Source organism: Arvicola amphibius, chromosome 10 (assembly GCF_903992535.2).
Source record: "Arvicola amphibius chromosome 10, mArvAmp1.2, whole genome shotgun sequence".
Taxonomy (NCBI): Eukaryota; Metazoa; Chordata; class Mammalia; order Rodentia; family Cricetidae; genus Arvicola; species Arvicola amphibius.
In genome coordinates this window covers 53,131,816-53,157,092 of record NC_052056.1, presented here as the reverse complement: position 1 = coordinate 53,157,092, position 25,277 = coordinate 53,131,816, and the positions used below count along the sequence as shown (strand labels likewise).

General features: G+C 36.6%; 1 protein-coding gene across 4 annotated transcripts in view; it reads left to right on the top strand.

Moving 5' to 3' along the window:
* Nucleotides 1-25,277, top strand: part of Alcam (activated leukocyte cell adhesion molecule) — a 187,815-nt gene that overhangs the window by 11,672 nt on the left and 150,866 nt on the right. For 2 of the 4 annotated variants that reach the window (XM_038345119.2, XM_038345120.2), the window contains exon 2: nt 9,480-9,521. The exons of the other annotated variants lie outside the window; for them this stretch is intronic. In XM_038345119.2, the coding sequence (XP_038201047.1) occupies nt 9,480-9,521 (42 nt within the window). The remainder of the gene's footprint in view (nt 1-9,479; nt 9,522-25,277) is intronic. 4 annotated transcript variants of the gene reach the window in all.

Below are 25,277 nucleotides of genomic sequence, written 5' to 3'. Positions count from 1 at the left end.
CCATTGACAAAAATAGTGCATGTCTTTGTAATAATCTGTGATAAATAGTAAAGTAGAATATATTTACCTGACTAGTAGACAACGTATATTTTTCTAATTTTCTGGATTTCTACAAGGAAATGACATACACTCACAATCTGGTTGCTTCCTTATTTTCTCAAAAAAACTTCCTTAATTCACACAGATATAACCGTATTTTCACTCTGTTGATATCTTTCACTCTATCTGTTTACTTTGTAATTGGATTATGATGGAAGATGCTCCTTGGGTTTTGGCATGACAATTTAGAATTTAGATTTTTTTTTGTCCCCACTGAAAGTCTAACTTACAATAGACTTCTGTAAAGCAAGTGCTCATTTCATGGTGTCTTCCATTCTAGGGTAGAATGTCAGAATATGGCTTCTGAGCCTTGAAACTCATGTCTCCATGCTTTACTCTCCCAGCTGAGTGGACCAATTGCTTTACCCCATCTCTGAAAGAGCCCATGCACCGAGGATGTGTGTCTTGAAGTGAGGGCCACAGGAGTGTTGCCGGGAATGAGGAATCATTACTACACATAAACCTCATTCGGTATTGTACGTATTAGAGCATACAGTCTTAAGAAAGGTGACTATTATTTATATATTTTATTTTTAAACTTTCCCCTCCAATGGATATGCTTCCATTGGTAGAGAGAAGAGGAAACACAGAGTCTTTAAAATTAGGAAAATGCCAGTTCTAGTGTCTGTCCACTCCACAGATGAAAGTGCAGCCCGGTGATGTGACTATAAAAGGAACTGAAGTAAACAGACATGGTGTGACTTCTCCTAAATGCCCTTCTAACCTCCCTATAATCAAATCCTGTCTGCTGCCATCAGAGAGCTACCTCCATGGCTCAAATCATGCAGCTGCCTGCTTACAATACAGTCAGGGCAAATGTGAGCTTTTAACCTAGCCCTTGCGGTTCTTACAATTTTCATTCACAGTCTTCCTTGGAACCCATTCTGGAGCTATAGTTTTAAATATGCCATGCTCTTCCATTCTCTGGGTTGCTTATACACATGTCTGACTTCTGTCTTATGCTACCAAATTCTCTCCTCCTGTCCTCCCACACACCCTCCTTTAACTGAATGAGCTGTGTTGCCATCTTTAGTCTACCTCCAAAGACTTCCCCCAGAGATCCCCAAGGCTCCTGTCCTCTGTAGCTCCAAAACTCATTTCATTAATTCTTGTTGTTTACTTATTCTTGTTTCTCTTTTTTCAAGATTCTTCCTTTTCCTGGAGACAGGAACAATGACATCATACTCTTTCTCTCTTCAGTGTATTCTGATTTATATTTCCCTGGTACCTGTACCACTGTATAATTGAATTAGTCAAAATGTCAATTCTTTATAATAAAGGAGAAATAATTTTAGAGGCTTACACTTATTTACTTAGAGGAGAACTCATGTATCATGGCACACATGGAGTCCAGAGAACAACAGGAAAAAAATCAGTTTTTTTCTTTCCATCATGTGGATCCTTAATATGGAATTTGATCATCAGGCTGGGTGGCACAATCCTTTACGAGCTGACAAATCCCACTGGATTAGAAGCACATTTTAAATAGCTGAATATATTCTCATATGAATACGAAATAACTGTAAATGGGACAGTTTTCATTTTCTTTTAGAACTTAGGACATTTGAAAACAACTTCTTTTAAAACATATGCACTACTTTAGTCCCAGAACTTGTGAGACAGGGGCAGGCAGAAGTCTAATCATTAGACGCCAACCTGGTCTACAGATTTTTAGGTGAGCCAGCATTACATAGTGAGACCCTGTCTCAAACAAATAATTAATAAAATAATATAAGAGCAAAATCATTGCCCTGGTCTACTGAGGCATGCAAATGAAGGGGGAAAACAAATGAAACATTTGTCTAATTGTTTTCAAGTATCAATACAGATTAACATAAAATAAGATAGTTCTATAACTGGGAAATAGTCTTGAAAACTTTCTTCTGTTTTGCATAGTCTATATACTAATATGGAGTCATCTATGTCTGTAGGTTTCTGAAGACAAATTAACTGTACTTCCATTTCTAATTAGTAGCACATGCTTAAAATTGTCAATGAATGGTTGATATTATTTCTATTTTTTAAGTTTTAGCTTATATTCTCTTTCTGTGTGCGTGAATGTCTGTTCCTGTGTGTGTGTATGTGTGTACATAGACAGTGTAAATACCTATGAGGATGACTTTCTGGAATAAAAGATTTTATTAGCAGATTAATGAGTCACTTAGGCACATAACACACATTACTATTAATGCTTTTCAAATACATTTCAATAAAAAAGTTGGAAAAAATTTTGATGTTATTGTTCACAAATGAATTGTAATGATGACTAGTCCACAAACTTTCAGAAAATACCCAAAGTTGAACATCCTGGGTAATTCTTACAGTCTCAGCAAAGGAAAGGCTAAGGAAGGAGATCAGGTAAAGGCTTGTTTGGGATAGGCGGTGGGGTCTTGTCTACACAAAAAGATAATATTTGATTTTTACTGCACAATAACCTTAGATCTGGCAGGAAGGATAGGTGGGCAAAGGCTGCTGCCACCAGGACTGTCTGGTTAGGACAGTTTGCCTTTGTCTACCCTGAGTTAGCTGTGCAGTTGCTCAGGTATTTCTTCCTGCCAAGTTGGGTATAGGCTCTGTTTCTGGGATTTATTCCTAAATTGTTGGAGGAAGGCCACTTGTTTCATTCCCGGCTGCTCAACCCCAAAATAGTCACACAAAAATTGTATTAATTAAATCACTGCTTGACCCATTAGCTCTAGTTTTTTGCTGGCTAACTCTTACATCTTAATTTAACCAATTTCTAGTAATCTGTTTATTTCTATGTGGCTGCAGCTTACCAGCTAAAGTTCCGGAGTCTGTCTCCAGTGGGGCTACCTAGCTTCTCTTTAACTCCTCCTTCGTTCTCCCAACATTTGGTTTATTTTTCTCTGCCTAGCTCTGTTCCCCTATAGCTCTGCTATAGGCCCAAAGCAGTTTCTTTATTCATTAATGGTAATCAAGCATACAGAGGGAAATCCCACATCAATAAGTAGCACTTAATTAAATCCATTATCATGAGTTTAGAACATTACTCCTCAGACTAAATTTTTGTCTAGCTTTATCCCCCTCTGTAACTTATATCCTTATCTCTTTCCTCTATTTCCCATGATTCCTATCACTAGACTTTAGACCCTGCTTCCTCACAGGCCTGTAATCCCAGAGCAAACATCTGTCTCTGTTTTCTGGTGAATGGTGGATTTTTCTTTTCAAACTCAGAGTTCATGAAACTTGAATTGTGTTCTTCACTACTAAGCGAAGCTCATGTGTGAGCACACTTGTGGGTACAGATGTATAAGCACACTGTGGGCTTAGTTATAGAGAAATAACAGGTAGAAACTGATACTGTTCTATGCTCTGTCAAGCTCAGCAACATCTCCAGTTTAGAAAGCTTTCATTCCAGACTCTTTCTTTTAACTCCAAAGCAAGCAAAGGTAGTCTGAACAAATTACCTACGCAGCGTTATTTTTCCAGTGTTAAATCTGCCAGTACTTAGAGTCACATTAACTCATGATAGTTCAAGCTGATGAAACATTATAGTTTGCTTCTTATTTGCACCACAGTTAACTTTCTAAAGTAGAAGTTCGGTGATTTCTCCATGAGTAGATAGGATAACATGGGAGTAATTCATGTTTTCCACAGTGGTAGGTTGTAGTCACTCATGCTGTTTTCAAATGAGACTATTATAGAAATGTTAGGTAGAAATAAAAATTAAAAAAGAATCCTTTCTGTTCACACACACAGACACACACACACACAAATATAGAAAAGATGAAAAAAAGAATGAAACCTTCAAACAAAACTCAAACGCTTGAAATGTAAGATCTTCTTTTGTTTACCTCTTCTTGGTTGTTTATTCGGTGTTCTGAAAATATTGCCCAACCTGTTAGCTTTTGCTCATTTGGAAGTTCCAGGGTACTGAATCTCCTAAAGACTTAACTGCAGAACTAGTGTGCATATTCAAGAACCACAAATCCATATTATCAAATAGCATTTCTTTACAAATAATAAAATGAAAAACTTAGAAAACTGACCTTATGATAACATCCCATGCACCTTACTGCTCGATGACTTAGCATCTAAAGTGAGTGTTGGTCACTGCAGCATCTGTAAAGGTTCAGGCTCATAGTTGTTCCTGGGCTACTGAGTGACTGACGATGAAGTGACGTGAAAGATTGGAGAAGGAATGAAAGGCTTGGCCTTAGTTCTCTATGGGACTTGGGTTAGTCACTGTGTATTTTGCTTCTCTAAGTATTCACTTGTTCAATGGTTATATTAGACTGCAGCATGGTTGGCGCTCTTCCATGACAATTGTGTGATTTTGCTCCACCGCCATATAAAAATAATCACTTCATCATCTCTGTTCCATATTATTTGTACATTATTTGTCCTCATAACTATGCATTATTAAGAGCTAACCATGTAACACTTTGCAGATTGAGATCCCCAGTGATAGTGGACCGTAAATAAAATAATTGAAACATTGAAATAAAAAATATGATACAAGCAGAGTGTGAAATTAGGTTAGACAAGGAACAGAGTAAGCTTTCCCCTATGCCTTGCTAAAACTAGATTTCTTTTATGATTTGCCATTTTTTTTCTGTTTAAGAGAAGGGCTTGTTATGCAGCCAAAAGCTGGTCTGGACAGTCCTCTTGCACAGTGCTTTAGAGTTGCATTTCCTGACATGTGCCTCTAATTCTTGCTAAAGAAACTTTTCCTAAGACTGTAGTCTAGTGCTTTATTGAATGCTTTACAGTTTACATGAAGTTGCATAGAAATTGGAATTGGCCTGCAAAGAAACAAAAGAACTGATTGATTAAACATACAGAATACATGCCTGTAAGGAAAGAGACCTAGAAAAGAAAGGACAATAAACGACTGCTAACAGACAGAAGGCATGTGGTTGCTGAAAGCAGAAGCTAGTCCCTCACTTAGTTTGTTGCTTTTCAAAGAAAGATCAGGCACCATTATTTATGATAAAACAGCAAGAATGACAGATTACAATTTCTAATTCTGCAGATTTTTCTTGGATTTTAAGCCATTGAACCTAAATCTTTGTGACTACAGAAATATTTTCTTATGAAAACTTATTTTGAATGAAGAAACCATGCATTTCTTGCTTGTTCTTTTGATCTATAGAATGAGCTCATTTTCTAACTTAATGATTATATTACAAATGGTTTTCACCACATCCTATAGATCTCTGACTATTGAAGATTTAAACTGAAGAGGCTTAATGGTCAAATGTTTTCTAAAGAAAGGGATGAAGAAGTTGTGGAGTTGATTGGGGCTGGAAGTCGGCAGGTTCTGGAAGGAGTTCTGGGAGTTGAAACAGTCATCGGAATATATTGTATGAAAAAACATTTTCAATAAAAAATAAGACTTACTTGATATGAATGAAATAACGTTATTAAATATTATATAAAAGAAAATAAAAAGAAAAAAATTAAAACAAGTTACATAATTTGGCAGGTACTCATGCTGTCTCTGGGTTTATTTCTTTATCTGCACAGAGGAAAGAATAATAGCAATTACTTGAGACATTTGTTGAAAGAACGAGGTGAAATAATGTTTGGAAAGTGATTAGCAAAGTGAACACGAGGACAAGCCTGGGATTGCTGGCTATTGTTGTTTTTGCTTCTATTGTTATGAACATCTTAAGGAGAAGTTTTTAGTATAATAGGCCTTCTGAAGAGAGGTTAGATATTCAATGTACTCAACCATAATAGAAAAGGAGGGGATCCATGCAAGGTAGAAAATTTTATTGTCATAATTTTGTTTGTCTTTATTTACTAAAATATTTAAAAGAAAAGCAGAGTGGCAGAATTATGTGCATATATTTGGTAATACTAAACAAAGAAAGGAGCACATTCGTAAATAAATTCATTTCATGTCTGCTTGCTCATACTCTCCCAAATGCACAAAATAGTCATGGGTATCTCTGTAACAGATACCTGAGGATAGCTAACGATTCATTTCATGTCTGCTTGCTCATACTCTCCCAAATGCACAAAATAGTCATGGGTATCTCTGTAACAGATACCTGAGGATAGCTAACGATTCATTTCATGTCTGCTTGCTCATACTCTCCCAAATGCACAAAATAGTCATGGGTATCTCTGTAACAGATACCTGAGGATAGCTAATGGTCATTTTTCACTCTAAAGGCTTTCATATGATTGTAGTACTTCATTGTTTATTATGTAAACTACTAATATCAAAATTATTGTAAAGGTGCCACCACCAAAACTGTAGACAGCTATATTGTCTGTAGTACTAATGAACTTAATGTGAATTAAGAAACCAGGACACAAAAGGAGATATTATTTTTTTAAAGATTTGATGACAACTGTACACCTTTTTGTTTGTTAATTCTTTTTCCTTCCTTTCCTAAGACATGTGAATAACATTCTGACTTAAAATAAACTTACAGGCAGAATTAAAGTGATTCTCCATTTTTATAGTATTCAAGTATCAGTCACGTAAGACGAGGTTGCTTAGATTGCTCTTTGATTGATGGGTTAAGTGATTTGTGCATAAACCTTTAAAATATCACCAAATTGTGAACAGTAGAGCATAGATATATTAATATAAGAAGTCTATATGCTATGGTACTAAAAGGACTTGGGAGGAAACTGAGGAAACAGGGCTTCAAGCTTCACTATTCTTGATTTCTGAGGCTAGAAGCAGATCATGCTTTGTTGAGTAGATTATTTTGCATGTTTCTGTCACACTATTCCTAGGAAATTTTTCCTAGGAAAATTTTCTAGAATTTTCATGCAGTCTTAATTATTAGACTTTGATCAAATCAATTAGTAGATGATGTATGCTTACACTCACTCAACCATTCTCAAATCAATTGAATTCTGATTATTCCTGATGTAAGTAAAATTACTTAATATTGTTTAATCTTGTGCCTAATTTAAGATATTCTGAGATCCAGTGTTTGAGAGACATTGTTTACAATAAACTATATTACACAACAAGATACATTTTCCAGGTTTGGGGTTATTTGCTTTCTAGTTCCTTCTAGAACTGTATCTCTACATTATAAACAAAAACACACAGAAAATCATAACATCTAAAAATAAAAGAAACCTACTATTCATTTCCATAGGAAGTATGACTTTCAATTTAGATTATTCAAATCACAATCATAAGTTCATTCAGATATAGGCAATCACTAATTGGGAGGAAAAGGCAATACTAACATTATTATTGTTGTAATAATTTTCTGTTGAATTTGATAACTTGCCCTACAAAAGTGTAGGAAGGTTAAGGGTTCCACAGTGGATATAGAAAATATATGTATTTCTAAGCCATCTTCATCAACCACACACTATTTCAAAGTTTAGCTATCTATAGTATAAAATATTTCTGTTACTCTAAGCTGCTGCTTAAAACATGCAAAAATATTATGCCTCTCTTCTTTGCTGAAGATTCACCGGAGCAGTGTAGCTGAGCTAAACACCATGACATCTAGAAACTCTCAGAACAACAGTGTTGATTTTCATTTATTTTGGATTCACACGAAACATTTGCATAACTCACAGAATTCAGAGAGGCTCCACCGTGCCTCGGTCTCTGCATGGCCTTTGTCTCTGTACCTTGTAGAAACAGCACTCATGAAATGACTCTCAGATGATAGGCTTTTGGAGTAATGGCTTCATACTTTTAGAATATACTTTGGGATTAAGAATTCCAAATTGTCCTGGTTTCTGATCCTTCTTTTGTGTCTGACATTTTGTTCCCAGGTAGGAAAAAGTTAATTTAAAAGATATTAGACATTAAAATGTATGTCAACATGTTTATAAAGAAACAACTAAGAAACAGGACAAAAAAGATATCAGAAAGAAAGATAATAAAATTAAGAAGAGGTATAAACTTGTACGTTTTAAAATTTAAAAATGCAAGAAACACCTGCAGGGAAGTAAGCCACAATCCTGGGGTGTTTTAACTGACCTTATTCATCAAGTATTGAAGCAGGACTGATTTGAGTAAAAAAAAAAATACTTTCAGTTTATGAGCTGAATGGCATGTGTCCCAAGGCCTTATGAGTCTGTCCAAATCACAAAACAAGTCTAACTGCTACTAGGGCAAATGGTGCATGTGTTTTTACGAAAGAGATCAGTTCATTTCTCAAGAGTGCCGAGCCAGTAGCCAGCTATTGTGCTCTAAGTAAATACTCTGAGGTTACATGTAAAACATACACAGGTGAGAGAATTCAGATTTAGTTCTTAGATAAATGAAGCCACTCTAAAATACAGAGTATTGGGGCAGTAGGTTGGCTGTGCTTTGTTCTATTCTTTTTCTCCATGACTGCCCATGATGCATGTCTCATTTCCTGTGTGTTGGCACCTGAGATTGTTACACAAAATGGATGTGGGGTAGGGAGAGATGAGGTCAGCTTAGGTGTCCTGAAGCTTGTGTGTGCTCCAGTCTGGAGAACGCTGCCCCACAGTTCCTGATAAATACCCACTGCCCACAGTACTCTCTGTCTGTCCTGTCCCCTTCAGCTGGTCCCTGGGCAGCTCTCCACCTTGCTGTTATAGTTGACATTTCCTGAGGTGTCAGAGATTCCCTGAGACTCCTCCCTTCCATGGTGATTTATAAACCTGAATGTAAGAGGAAATTTTGGAGCTTGTCAGAAAAAAAAAAAATCAGAAATGAGGCATGTAGCAAATTCCTCACGGCACAGACGGAAATAATGCTCCATAGTTTAGAATTACAGAGTATGCTCTTAGAACGACGCTTCCAGAGCGTCTGCAGCCACATCTAGATTCACTGTCAAAACAAAATTGGTTTTAGGTAATACCGTACCTTTCCCACTTTATATCAGCTTTATATCAACTTTATATCAACTGTGGCCATATGCAAACTGCATCAAGCTATTCCTTATACTATGGAAACAGTTTACAGATGTAGCCAATTTTCTCTGCTGAACCCCTCACAATGGCCTTGCCAGGCCTGCTCTATATAGTGGCACTTTTTGTTAATGCAGAAAATAGGGGTTTTTTTGTAACTGGTGAGGTAAATATGAATTTGATATTATTGACCATGTTCCACAGAGATCGTTTATAATTTGTCACCATAGTTACGTTAATGGGAAACATATAAGTGAGGGACACTATAGAAGGTAGAAGGCTGCCTAGTGACCGAATCAGAAATGAGGGCAGGAGCAGCGTCAGCTTCCTCTTCTCCCTTTTTAGAGTTCATTCTCTTTATCTATTGGTTGTCTATATATTTATCTTCTATTTTTCTGTGTACAATCGTTTATTGGTAATAAGGGAAAATGACATCCATTCATACTTAAATTTAGGGGTTTTGTTGTTGTTGTTGTTGTTGTTCTCACTCAAAACAATCACCAACCTGGTTTTGGCTAATTCTGATTTTAAATTCACAGGGAAAGGATTCTCATTGCCTCAGCTTGACTCAGGTGTGCCAGGTAAGAGCAATGAAATGGGAAATGAAGCAGGGACAGCTGGGTAGCTTTCTACCAAAGTCCAAGAAAAGCTCAAGAGAATCTGGAGAAAGACTGGCAAGGCAAGAAGCTTAACTGACAGTTGTGAGGCCGCCGCTGAGTATGACTGCTGTGCTGGATAAAATTAGTGAGACTGAGATCTGCTTTGAAAATGTTCAGGAGAGCAGCTGCTCAAGAAGCCCCAGGAGTATACTACAGCAGAGAACAGGGCGCAGCAGGGTTTAGATTAAGCAGCTCAGCAATTTTGTACTTATGCAATATTTAAACAACAACAACAAAAAAATGTATGGGGTGAAAATAAGACAAGTGGCGAGCAAAAGGGGAGGGAGAGAACTTAAATGAGTGAAGCCTGGTTAAGTCCGAAAGAAAGGCAAAAACATGCTGTACAGTTGTGGCGGGCTTAATCCGCAGAGATGGAATCAAAGACAAAGAGCGCAGAGTCCAAATAGCAATGTTAAGTTAAATTCTCCTGTGGAAGACATGGCGATGCTTTGGATAATCACCTGTAGTGGGAGTCGGACTAAAATTAAGTGGGACCACAGCTTCTCTCCTCTCCAAGCCTTATTTTGTATCTGTTTCTTTTCCTCAGTTGTTCGCCCACATGAAATTTTATTCTAACTGCAAGTAAAAAATCATTTAGATTAAACGTTTTAAAACAGCTGAAAAAAAAATGGTGCAAATGAAATTTATTTGCTAGTACACCAAAATACCAACAATGATTTGGAATACCTAATGAGACTGAGAGTACTGGAAATATATTGTGAGCAACTACAGCAATTCAACCAATGTACTGAATGGGTTGGTTCTGGCCAGAGATCAGTGAAGAATATATATTTCTCTGTATCTTATAATGCGTTAGTCTGGTGGTTCTCAAACCTGGACATACATTGGAATGACCACAGAGATTGTTCAAATGGACTTTTTGGCCCAGTCCCTAGAGTTCACATTCATTATTTCTGGCTTGGAGGTGGGGAATTTGCCTTCTAGAATTGTCCATGTGCTGCAGATATGACTCGTCCTGGGCACATTGGGAAAGAAGCTGTGTGAGGAGACACAGTGCTTATATGCTGAGACTCTAGTTAGTTGACTCTTCGCTAGCCAAAGCACACTATTAAGCACTCCTGTTTAGTTATTGTCACTAAGAGAGGACATTTTCTATAAATCCAGTCTCTTATCTGTGTATTGTTCAGCTGTATAACTTAACAAAATTATTGATAACAGGGTCAAATAAATACAGTGTTCAAAGACGAAGGCTCCCTGTTTACTCAGTAAAAAAAAAAAAAATATTTCATCAGCTTTACGGCCTCATTTCTAATTTAGCTGTTGCTTTAATTTAACATAAAACTTTTCCTTCTGATCGTTGGTAAACATCCGGTCTTCGATAATCTTTTAAATGGGATGGCCAGTGGTTCATTTATTGCAATAATTAGGATGGATAACAGCGTGCCTGCTGAAATGACTGCACTTGTGTTTGGTGTGTAAATTGTGTCCCTGCTATGAAAGCCTCTTTTACTGCTTTTGCCCTCGTCTAGTCTCTTGCATTCTAAGCCATTAGCCACAGCATGTTTTGGAAAGGTATTTATAAAGAAGTTGGTCACATTTACCAATTTTTGATAATTATTAATTCATGTCTTCAGTTTCTTTTAGTACTGAGGATTGCCTCTCACTTTCATTCTGCCAAGGGGGCAGGGTGGAAAAAAGAAAAGCCTTCTAGGATTTGTAAGCCTATTTTTATATTTTAAAATCATCCTACTTTTGTCTTGTTCCAGGTTTCATCTCTTCAGTTTATGACTCTTATGTGACTATGCGCAGTTTACTCTCAGTACGTACAAGTGCAATGCCAAATGTGAATTTCTTATAAGATTCTGAAAGCCCATTAAAATGGAGATAGCAACAGACTTGTAAAAATACTGCTTCCACTTGGTCACCCTTTTTTTTTTTTATTTCAAAACTATATGTACTTCAAGCTCTAAAAAAGTTATTCAGATAAATGGAGAGTAGACAGGTTATGTTTGGATCCAACTCTGCATCCAGCATATTTCAGTTAATATGTGCTTACTTTTCCAATTTAGCTTTAACGGAAATGGAATTCCCGTTACCCACCTGCTTTAGGGTAGTTCATTGTTGCTATGTTTACAGTATTTTTCCTTTTAAACATTGTAGATCTGAAAAAATAAATTATACTCCAGAAGTTGTCAGAGTGGTATTCGTTAGTATCTATGTCAATAGCCTGCTGAAATAATTCAATAACTGAATAAGGACTGTCCACAGGCAATACAAGCTCACTGTCGCATAGGCATGCTCTTATTAACCTACTTATGTTCATGGTCTGCGATCCTTCAAACCTCTTATTGGGGTTCACTAGGAAAACAAGCAATAAACCTAATGGAATAAGCCAAAGACTATACTGAGTTAATGTCTGTAGTAAATATTTTTTTATCATCTTTATGATTTAATGTTATATCTTGATAGATATATGATTTTAGACTAATTTCTTAGGTTGTCTTTTCCTAATGACCCAAACAGTAGGGGGAAATAAACCTGTCTTCCCTGGAAAATATAAACGAGCTGCTTATACAAAGACAACAAGACTTACTCTGTTTGCCAAACTTTGGCTCTTTTTCAGCTTTCTCCATGGGCCTGAGAACACAGAGCTCTCTCACTTACTAATGGCTAAAATTAACTTGCTTATCAGACAGCCTGTGCTCTTTTGTATGAAAACTGCTCTGAAGAGGAGCTGGATTTGTCCTCGATCTCCTCACCCTCCTTCCCATTGCCACTACTTCTGCTCTGTCAATGACTTGTTACTATCTTTATTTTTATTTATTTAATAGTATTGCAGTGCCAGGAATAGAAGGCAAAGCCTGGCCCATTCTAAAATTACTCTGCCAATTAAAAGAGCCCCAACCCGTTTTGTCTTTCTTTTTTATGATGATTTTGCATGTTACTCCTTTTTTTTATTAAAAATTTCCATCTCCTCCCCTCCTCCTCCCCTCTCCTTCCCCTCCTTTCCACCCATACCCCCACTCCGCCCCTCTCCAAGCCAAAGAGCCATCAGGGTTCCCTTCACTATGTTAAGTCCAAGGTCCTCCCAGCTCCCCCTAAGTCCAGGAAGGTGAGCATCCAAACTGACAAGGCTCACAGTGAGCCCATCCATGCTGTAGAGTTCATGTTCATCGCCGTTGTCCTTGGTTTCTCAGTCCTCCTCCACCGTCAGCCACATTCAGAGAGTCCGGTTTGGTCTCCTGTTCCATCAGTCCCATTCCAACTGGACTTGGTGGTCTCCCGTTAGATCTGTCCCACCGTCTCAATGGGTAAATGCACTCCTCACAGTCCTGACTTCCTTGCTCATGATCTCCCTCCTTTTGCTCCTCATCAGGACCTATGTTACTCCTTTTTAAATTGTAGTGACTGATAGGAGTAGCTACAATATTCTGTATAAGGTAATAAAACATTATGCAGGCAAACTTAAATAATCAAAAGAAGAATGGGACAGCAAATATTCCTATTTTGAATCCTCAATGCTGTGATGGAGTATATTTCTTTTACCACTTTTGGAGGTATTTGAGAGCTTTTATTCTGCCACTATAGAACAGATTTTTTTGTTTTCTTTCTACTCAGATTTTCAAAACTGCCTATGAAGTCTAAGTATCTAAATATTCTAGATGTCATTTTATTTCTGAGTAGCAAAATAAAGTATGTAATATTTATGTTTATACATATTGCTTATACATAAAAAGTATATTTATATATACATATATAAAACATATATAAAACAATACATACCTATACAGATACTTTAGCTGAACTCTAAATTTTACTTGGAATCTTAAAGTAGTCTAAAATAATAGACTGTTCTGACACAATGTATCATTTACACTTATATAATGAGTTTATTAATATCCTTCTGTAACATACATTTGAAACTATGATACAGAAGTAAGAAGAATGTTTAAAATATCTTAGCCATGTAATAGAGTTGAGCAAAGGTTCTTGGAATATACAGAGGGAAAGAATCGGTCCTAGACACATCTGAAGAACTCTTCAAGTGAAGGTTTCTATGTAACAGGGCTGAAGTTTCCATGGTCAAGTAAAGATACTAATTTACTTGTTTTTGATACCTTAAGTAAACCAGTGACCAGTTTTTGCTCTTACTACCTAGTCATGTGTATTTGAGACATTTGAATCATGCTTTGGATTCTTTGATTTCCATCTGTAAAATAGGGCAAGTGATATCTATTGTACAATGGGAAAATTCAATATTTAGAATGTGATGTAAAGAAAGAAAGAAGAATATGAAGAGAAAGGTGTAATGTAGAGACAATTGAGAAGGTAGCATATAGCAGGAAAGAAAAACTAACACTAAACATGTTTGAAAGAGTCATTTAGAAACCAACTGTTTCATAAACTTTCTAAATATACACATGCACACACATACAAACACATACAAAAATGTAGACATATACACATGTATACATATATATTATATATACACATATCACAATTATTCAGGGTACAAAGAATAAGTGTCAGTGGCGTTCTTGACTACAAATGTATCATTTATACCACACTATTCATAATTTTATAAGAAGCTCAATTTTTTTGTTGGGTTATAAAAAGAGAGGTCAAGAATTGAGGTGTTGTGTGATGGGTCTGAGTTAAGCAGAGGGAGGAGCTGGGGTTGTATATTGTATATATATATATATATATATATATATATATATATATATATATATAGAATTCTTAAAAAAAAACAAAACTTTATATTTTAAAAATAACTTTTTCAAAATATAGGTGAGAAACATTCCTAAAATTTTATTTTAATGTTTTATTTCAATAAACTTTACTCCTACATAATAGTGTGTTTCATTATGACATTTCCATACATATGCATAATAATATTTTATCATATTAATACCTCATTATTCTTTCATGCCCTCTTCCCAATCCTGCTAAACCCATCCCTCTTCTGAAATTATGCTAATTTCTTTCTTTCTCTGTGTGTGAACCAATGAGTTTAAATATGATTATTTGCAGGAACATAGATGAAGGGTAATTGATAGACTCAAGAGTAACTTACACATGTGTACACCACTGAAGAAAGTGACCATTGATGTAAGTTGATGACATAATAAATATGTTATAAAATATTTACTGGTATGAGCTGGTGAGATGATTCAGTAGGTAAAGGCAGTTGTTGCTAAACTTAACAACTCCCCAGGAGAAAGAGAGAGAGAGAGAGAGAGAGAGAGAGAGAGAGAGAGAGAGAGAGAGAGAGAGAGAAGAGACAGAGAGAGTGAAAGAGAAAAGAGGAGGGAGAAAGAGAGAAGTGTGTACATGTGAAAGTGGACTTGTCATGAGGAACACGTTAAGTTTAAAGTGCAACTTGAGAGTCGATTCACTCCTACTTTGTGGGTCTCAGGAAGTGTCTCTAGAACTGGCGGTCAGGACTAATTGTTGACTTCATAGATCTTAACACTCACTCTATTATTTTTTCAATTCATTTATATACTCTGGAGGATATTGTTTGTCTTAGGTGGAAGAATTCAAGTAAAATTGGCACTCCTATTCTGGAACAATTTCAATGAACCCTGCTTTACCTATTCCTTATGATTATCCTGGCAGTTAAAATAACAGTAACCAAATATCACTAGTCAATTAAGTAATAATCCCTAGGTCTGGGACTCTGCCTTTTGTACTTTTTGGAAACTTTTCAAAGGACTCTTAGTGTAGCTATGATTAATAACCACTGCTTAAATGAGACGAATAGAGAAATGGTAATGACTGTGTAATCCTGTGATGGGAGTAATGACAAAAGTCATCGAAACCAAGTGACTGTAATAGGACTTAGGAATTTTACGAGATTTCCCCATTACAAGTAAGTAGCTTGTACCAAAGGCAAGTAAGAAACTTCAGTTAGATTATCCAATGACTACATGTATACTCAGTGGAAATTTTTGTTGTTATTGAGAAATATGTCAAAAATTGTCACACTGATAAGACTTCCCTGTCCTAAGCATGAGTAACTATTATGTCATACATTGTTAGTGGGAACTGTATGAATGCTATGAATTCAGGCCAGATCAATCTGTACGTTTAATAATCTATTTTTTAGAGATGTTTTAAGGTTCACAGCAAGTTGTAATGGATGGCACAAGGGATCATCATATACCACTTTCCCTACCTTACTGCTGAGATCCTTCACTGCCAATTTCCCTCCCCAGAATGCTATTAATGCTACAGCTCAGCATCTGTACCTCCAAGAATTGATACTTTAGATTGGAACATATTCTGGGTGTAGGAAGTGCATAATCACATTGATATGTATTTTTGAAATAGAGGTAATCACATGGTTTTGAACTTGATATTGGTAACCTTAAAATACTGGATTTATTGTATCTTAATAGTCACCTTTGGATGTTATGGGGGCACCTTAAAAATGAGTAGTTGTACCCCTGGCAAGTTCGGTCTCTAAGATTGTCAATCTGAGTCACCCAGAAGTATCACAATGGGAAAAACTGGTTGGGCAGGCTGAGGGATAAATCACAAAGATGTGCAGTCTAGTTGAGAAAGGAGGAAGAGTGTGATGTGACATTCCCTAAAAAACTCCTCAGAGAATTAGTTAGTTCAAAATTAACGGGGACAGAAGAATTTTTGTTCATTTAGTGTGTCAATGTTATATGTGTGCAGAGGAGGGCAATGCATGTGTGTTTGCCTACCCAAAGTATTGATATCAGGCTCTGCTGACTTGGAATGCTATCAACAGTGGTGTTGATTCACTAATAAATATAAATCTTAACCCCTGTATTCTGTTTGCCTTTCAGAGGCAGGCAGGCTTCAATTGGCCTAACAATATGTTAGCAACGCCTAGACTGAGAAATCTAATTATATTTTGACCACTGTTAAACTGCCTTATCTCCATGTATGAAAAATGGTAGGTGAAAGCCTCCTTCACCCAAGGGCTTTCCACAAGGAACAAATCCTAAAAATCATTATTGGGCACTTTAAAGTTCAAATGGTTATGAAAAGTTAATTATTTTTTCACTATTCCACTGACATTTGTACAAGAGGAAAACCTAATATTTTTCATTATAGAATTGTTAACGGAATTTAACATTTTGTTTATCACTACAATTCTCAGTACTCATGTACCCTTCTCCTAACTCAATATTGAAGTTAGTTATCATCATGCAATATTGAATGATATTTTTGTTATATAAGCTTTCAAATATTTATGTTAATGGAAAACCTTAATGCATATCTTACAAGACATCAGCCTGTCAGAGAGTGATCTCAGGAAGGGAAAGGGCCAGAGACCCAGAGTCCCCGATCTGAATAAATATATTGCAGTATCTTTGTCAAATGGCTATTTTTTTCTTAAAGATTTAGGGATCAAGGATAACCCAGCTGAACCAACTATGTCATTAAGAGGAATTGAGAATACTAAGGAGGCATTTCCCAGTTCCACAAGACATTTCAAATTCCAGTTCAGTTGGATGCCCCACTTACTAGAAGAAAATGCATTAGCCAGAGTATAAATAAAGGCACGAACAGCAGAAGAAGTAACAATGGTAGTAGTAAACCAATACCAGGAGCAGAGCCTTAAGACGCAGTCACAGACCACAGAGATATGAGCACCATAGTGACTACAATTGGACAAGGAGAAATAATAGCAGAGACAGAAGAAGCAATGGATATTAGCTACTGATAATTAATGGTGTGCCAAGCATCATGCAAAGATGTCTTCATGATATAATCCCTTTAATTCTCAGAATGGTTTCTGTATCATGAAACTCTTCATTTTAGGGAATATTTTCATACAGAACCTATTTTGCCAAAATCATGAGTAAAAGACCAGGGGAAATGTATGCTACTTATAGTTTAGAGGCGCCAGCTAGTCACTTGACTGGAGCTGGTCAGACTCCACCTAGCAGTGCTGTCTTCAAAGGTTCTCTTGTCATCTGTCAGCAGAGAGCTTCTGAGGCTAAAGAGAAGAATATAGTTTTGGTTTTGAGTCTAGCTTTTAACAGCTGAGCCATAAATGTTATCTAGATAAAATTAAAGAAAAAAAGCAAAGAACATAGAGATTGCTATGTGTTACAGGTTTGACAAACCAACAGAAGAGAGAGATAAAAGTCAAAATGAAAGAGCTAAAATGAAATACAATAATTTTCTACTCAACAGTAAAATTTTATGATCCGTAGTCATTTGATTTACTGTATGTAAATATTAATTCTGGGGCACAGATTATGTTTAAGAAAGGTACAAACTGTGATTTAGATTTGGACTTTTAAAAATCCCATTTTTTTTTCTTTTCCATCTGGGATGACTGACAGTCTGCGGCACTAGCTTCTTCAGAGGGAAAGTGACTTACTTATAGGCTTGAAGTCAGTGTGAGCAAAAGCAAATGATGCATGTGTTTGATTCAGAAACTTTCTCTACTACAACGTGCTGGCAAAACATTATGAGAGTATATGAATAAAAGTCTGAAACATATATATGTATATATGATAGCTCTGCTTTGTTTCTTCCTTTGGAAAATATGTATAAAGATAGCTCAGTGCTCTATTGATGAAGTCAGTTCATTGTTAACTCTTTCATAGAGTGAATGATGTGTGATATGCATCAAGGAAGGTCATATTTTAAATGAACCTCTGATAGCAATACTTTACAGTTTAGGATACGAGTTGTCTAGACAGTATAAATGAATACATTTATCCAATGTTTCTTTCTAGCATTAATTTCTGCCTGAGTTGACTAGTGAATACAGATATGAAATTGTTTCACCATCTTTTTATATGCATTTGTATATTATTCCAATCTTGCAGACCTGCAGGGCTGTGTGGTAGTTTAAAATATGTCAATTCTATAGTCAAATATATAATTTTTATTTTCTTCTCTAGTAGTTAATAGGAAGTTGAAAATATCACTTAATCCATCTATAGCCTTACTGTCCTCTGTAATATAAGAGAATTGATGGTTATCTGCTATGTTGCATATAATTAAGGGTAAAACCAAGTCAGCAATCTCTGTGATTAACACAGAGCAGGTTTGCCATTGACTAAGGAACATGTCCACAGTTCTTCTTTATTGCAATGTATATTTGATCATCATAGGACTCCTAATAATTATAATCTTTTGTTGAAGGAAAGCAAAAGGAAGCATGAATTGAATTCAATATGCACATTGTTTTTTACAGAAAATGTGTAATGATTGAGAAGGGAAGTGGCCTAGTAATTAAGGTGTTCATGTACTTAGGCCTAATATGGACTAGTCACGCCCTAGAATATCATTCATCAAATAGTATTTGGTTCAATTTAGACTATTTAATGTCTACCTTATGCAAAGTACCATGCCATATTAGGCAAGGGGAGAAGAGAAATGTAAATAAATTAGACACAGTTCTGGTAACTTAAAACATAGTTGTTAACAGAAACAGAGTCATAGACAAATGCCTTTGAAGAAGCACATATGAAGTTAAAGGAGAAAGATTTGCTCTAAGTGGAATGAACTGGGAAATCCCTGGTACAGCTAGAATAGGAAAAACTGCTCTAGGGTTTAGAAACACGCTAGGAAAAAAATCTATTCAGTTTATACTTGAGGATGTATAGAACATTTTCAGGGAAGTTAATTTCAAGATACTTTTGTACAGCTTTATTTGTGAGGTGGTGTTTCTGTAGAAAAAAACAAAGGTCGGAGTATAGAGACATATTATTTGTGTTTTAATAAATAAAGCTTGCCTGAAGATCAGAGGGCAAAGCAGCCACACTTGTCAGCCCATACAGGCCAGGCAGTGGTGGCACACACCTTTAATCCCAGGATTTGGAAGACAGAGTCAGAGGAATCTCTGAGTTCAAGGCCACCCTGGGCTACACAAAATCAATCTAGAAACAAATCCAGGTGTTTGTGGCTCCCGTCTTTAATCCAGTGTTTGGGAGTCACACACTTTAATCCCAGTACTAGAGAAGTAGAGACAGGAGTGATATGGTTGGACAGAGAAAGCAGTATAAAGAGGAAGAAACAGGAAGTCACTGGAATGTGGAATCTGAAGATTCCTGGAGACAGGATCTCAACCTTTTGGTCTCAAGATTTGGTAGAGGTAAAAGGTCTCTCGAGTGGTTGGCTGCTTTACTTTTTAGATCTTCACCTTGAACCCCAATATCTATCTCTGTTTTTCTTTTTTTTTATTTGTACTACATCAGTGCAGCCATAGACAAATATAACAGAGCTAAATTATAATTACAATGAAGGTGGATTTGAATTCTAGGCCAAGGCCCTTTGAATTTTCTTTGGATATATAAGGAACACATCAAATTTCCCAAAGCGAAGGAATGACGAGATCTAATGTTTATGTGAGAGAGATGTCTATGATGTTGGTATGTCATGTGTGCATAGAATGCATTTGGAGGCATAACACAATAGTAGGTACTAGAAGATGACTGTTCTAGGAAAGCCTACTAATGTCCCTTTATCACTGCATCAAAGCTATAAGGAGCATAGAATATTTGACATTCATTTATAAGATTACTTAAAGTGAACAAAAAGTCTCAAAAGAGAAAACCGACAAAACAAAATAATAAAACTGGCTTCTAAAAAGATGTATAGTTCTATCAAATATAACGGGTTGTAGTAAAATAAAAACTAATTTTTATACAGACACTTTAATTCAAAACGCCCACCCTTATGGTTTCAGTAGAGAACACATAAATGTTTACATGGCTGACCAGTCCACGGCTTTGGGGCTAGTCAGCAGGTTGCTTTCTTACAGAATAAAGCTATTACTGGAAAAAAAAATGTCAGTTTCCTATGTCAGAGCTAGTTCTGAGGAACTTGCTATCAGTGCTTCTTGTCTATCTTTAACTACACACAGTTTCTGATTTCCTTTTATTTACTTCCAAACACAGGCTGAGGGGTGTGTATAGAATTTTCTGATTTTAGGACAACAGTGTTTTGTACCTCATACTTCATTTTTTGGGAAAATTTCATCTTACCTAAAGAATCTTTATTCCCTGACCAAAGTGAAGACCTGTGATACGGGCTCACTGGAAATGAACATGGTTGTTCATGTTGTTGTTGGTTGGTTTTTACCTTTGTTGTGTCCCTGGCCTTGGAAATTCATGGTTAGACTTCCTCAGAACATTATAAGAGCTGCACTTCTATCTATTCCACGTGTGACAAGCATGTTGAGGCACCTTGCTTGTTCTCATCGAATAAACCTGGTAAAAATATCACAGGCCATGTATTATGCTCTCTCTGAAGAACTGTATAGCGTTTCAGGATCTTAGTCATGCAACACAGCACTTTATAGAATGGCTGGCAGTATGTGAAAGCCATAGCTGGTGTTGGTGCCCTGTCTGTGAAATCTGTCCTTTAAAATGTCCTTGCCACTCTTTTCACTGAGGACTAAATTACTTGAACTATCTTGGAGTGACTTTTAGAACACCACCAGAACTCTTGGACATCTTCAGGCACTGTGACATTTTGTTTCTCCTTAATGTTTTCTTTTATACATTCTATCCAGCTGGCATTGTCTCTGTGATATTGATAGAGCTACATACTTTTCAATTCTTACTTATTCCATTAACAAAATTGAGAGAATATGAAAAATTAGATCAGAGATTATATTAAAAGGAATTTGCATATATAGATACAAATATATTTTATCTTTAATTATATATAATTACAACAAATAAAATTATATATGTTCTTTAAATTATATATGTTTTATTAAATGATATAGTTATATATAATACATATATAACTTGCTCAATAATCAGTTGCTTATTGAGGCAGATTCTTTCATGGAACCAGAGGCCTGCCATTTCCATCTAGTCCAGCTCTCAAGAATGCTTGTCTCTGCCTTCAAGTTCTGAGATTATAGATTGCCCCTAGATATGTCTGGCTTGTTAAATGGATACAGGGGATTCAAACTTTAGTCTTCATGCTTGTCCAGCAAGTGCTTTATTCACTGAGCTATATCCTCAGTCTCATGTAACCATTCTTGTTTGTTTTAGCGTATTTGTTTATATGTTTAATCTTGAGATTATAATTTAACTGTTTTGACCTTCCCTTTCCTCTCTCCAGGCCCTCCTATAAACCCTTTTCAGCTCTCCTTCCAATTTATGACCTCCTTTTTCATCAATTATTATTGCATGCATTTATTTCTAAATGTAACTTATTGCAGTCAATAACATTAATTGCATGCATGATTTCGGTGGTGATTGTTTGGCACTAGAAAATTAACTAACTGATGAATTGATGTGGTCTTCCTTAGTGAGGAGCTATTTTCCTGCTCCTAGCTTTACGCAGTTGCCTATAGTTGTTGGAGTGGAGTTGATGTCCCATAGTCTTTTTGCTGTCCAGTTTGGCAGACTCATTTTTTTAAAAAAAGATTCATTTTTCTGTTTTTCTGTTAAAGGCAGGTAGACTGCCATCCTACAGTCTTTAGGCCAGGGTTTCATGATGTATTACAGGCTGATCTGATCTGGAATTCATCCTCCTCCTGACTTAACCTTGTGAGAGCTGGTAATGCAGTCTTGCAGTAGTGCATCTGGGGAGGCAGTCTCTTGAATTATTTTCCACTTGCTTCCATCCACCATATCGTACAGACAGTCATCCGGATAATTCTGTCTATTCTTCTCCTCACTACCACTTGCATCTCATTTGCTTTGTTTGTTTATGCTGTCATCACTCCAAGGTCAAACTACAATCATTCCCTGAATTAACTGCTCTGATATCTAGTTCGTCCCTCCATGTTTCTCTTTCATGATTTATAATTAATAAATCATAATATTTCCAGAAAGAGTTTTAGAAAATTCAAATCTGATGATGTCACATCTTGCTTAACATGTTTCTGTAGCCTCCTACCTCTAGTTTAAAGTCTAGAATTATTGACCCCATTTATATTAAAACCATGGCACTTCTTTCTCTTAGCTTCATTTCTTATTGTTCACTTGCTCTTTACCACCTTTGTCCCCAGGGATCAGTTTTTGTGAACTTCCTTGATTTCCTCCCAAAGTCACCCAGCCCTCTCACTATGCCTCTGCCCACCTCACTTCAGCCTGGAAGGCATCATTGAGTCTCTAGCTCATCAGGAGTGTGAGGACCCACAGATGTGACCTTGTTCCATTTTGACTGGAGTTCAGAGAGTTTGAGCTTATTTTTGCTCTTTCTAAGTCGTTGACAACAGGTGTGGCTAGAAACTAGAAACCCTGACCTAGGGTGTGGCTACTTGATGTTTTGGACATAAGATGGCCCATAGAGGTGTATCTACTCCACCCTGACAAAAGGTCAGAGAATTCAAGCCTATTCCTGGTCCTTCATTTTAAAATAGGAGGTTTGACATAGGAAGTGGCTGCCTACAGGATACTTGGTCTAGTTGTATTCACTGCATATCCAGCCCAAAACATCAAATGCTTTACTTAGGAAATAGTGGCTTGATGTCTCCAGTACCGAAGCTCTGATTGTCCTTTGTGTCTATTAAAGCAGTCTTTTGCCTTCTTCCCCCCTTTTGTATTAGGGAATAAAAGTGTGTGAAAATTAAACATGTGCAAATTGAGTATTCAGTATTCACTACTTGTTCTTTCAATTATCCTGTTCCTCTGTGTTTCTTTCTTATCTCTGTTCCTCCTACCTAACATTTATAATCCACATGCCTCTACCCTGGAATGTATGAATCCATCTTGGCTGGACTACAGCAGAAGTCACCACAAAAAAAAAAAAAATGTGGCTTATAAAGCAGAAGGTCTAAGTAACTTTTTCTGAAGTATTTCTGATACCTCTCATGCTCCGAATCTCAACCAACCCTACTACCCTATTGTTAGGTCCTATGGCATTTTATAGTATAACAGCACAAATACTGTGTTGCACTTCCTAAATTAATATGGGATATTTTTTAAATTGTTTCTAAGACCTTTGAAGACAGAGACAATTTCACTTTTTCTACCAATTTGGTCTGAATATAAAATATGGCTGAAATTTAGTATAAAATCATTATACTCAGAGGAGTATGATTGTTGAGTTAATTGGATGGATGTTAGTAAAAAGATTACATTCTCTTTTTAGACCCCATCTCAGATTTCTGCTTGACCAATTCCTTATTCTGCTACCTTGAAAGTGTTTTTTGGTCTGTTTGTTTTTCTTTGATCAGGAAATAATGAAACAATTATACTTGGTGTAATGGTAAAAATAAAACTGCACCTTTTCCCAAGGGGCAGCAGTGGGCAGCATGCCATAAGGGGCAGCAGATCCCAGGCAAGGAGCTGCATGGTGGGTAAGAGACCTGGGAGGGTCAGTCAGTCCCACAAGGAGCCCTGTAGGGTGAAAGACAGAGATAGATATACACACTGTGCAGAGAAAGTGTTTATTTATTTAGTGGGTTATGGAGGGGAAAGGAAAAGAGGGGAAGGGGAGAAGGAGGAAGAGCAGAAGAAGACAGAGAGAGAGAGAGAGAGAAAGAGAGAGAGAGAAACAGAGAGAGAGAAACAGAGAGAGAGAAACAGAGAAGGGGAGAGAAGAGAGAAGAGAAACTACCTCTGAGGGAAAGAGATTTTAAAAAAAGTAGGAGAGCTAGCAGGCTAGAAGCAGAAGGAAGATTTGCTTGCCTTGGTGGACAGGTGAGGGTGTGGGCGGGACTTGTCTTTTAAAGGGACAGGACAGACTATTACACTTGGTTCATAGTCTTTGTGAGAGTTTAGTGGGTAAGCATGCAAATCAGTTAACATTTTCAGAATGTGTTTTCTATAAATGTTACTTCTTCTTTTTGCCATTTATATGCACAGTTGTTCTGTTGACATGCTGTCATTTTGACCGCGGTGAAAAAAATCCTTCCACCTCATTACATATCCTCTTTTAACAAGTAGATTATCATTTTTCCCCTTTTGTCAGTGTTTGAAAGTCTGTTAATGAGTCAGTTTAGTATTGGAGAACTTATTATCATGTTTCTCTTGAGGGATAGTTTTTGTTGTTGTTTGCAGTGGTTCATGGAAATAGTTGACCTAATGGTTAAATTACCAAAATATAGTCATTTTGCTGCTGTGCAGAGCCTGACTGTGGACTGCATTTGTGCTGACTCAGACTTCAAACTCTGCTTCATTCTGACATCCTATTACTGTGTAGCCATGTGCCTTCTTCCGCACACGGTTCTTTAAATTCATCTCATGTGCTCACCACTGTAAATCCTGCATGTTTTTAAAATGTCTCTAACTTGTCTTTTTTAAAGGTAAGACCCAGAATAATGAAGTTGAAGGGGCTGCCCTTTGTTGTAATACTAAAATGCAATCTTTACCAGCTGTCCATTTTTAAATGAGTTTTCACTTTCATACATGGGGTATTTTGTGTGTTAGCTAGCTGTTGTTTAAGAATGTAAATGTACAAAGGGCACTGAAGTTAATTCTCTGTTCAGAAATAGCAGAGAGGTTGACCATAGTACTATGTACTTCTTGGATCCACAGTCAAGCAAATGTGCCTCTTTTTGTCAGCTTGCACTCCCTACCATGAGATTAAAAAGAAAAGAAATTTAATGAGAGATCACATTTGTTCCATAAATCCAAGTGTCCTGAGGCAGCAGACTGCTATGGACCATTTTTTATTGCAAGTTTGTGGTTCTATTTGTTTTGTTTTGCTAAGTTAATTTGGTGTCTTACAGCTCATCTTCCTCATAATGTGAGGGGGAGCTAGCATTTTAAGGCTATCCCCAGAATACAAATGAAGGATTAAAAG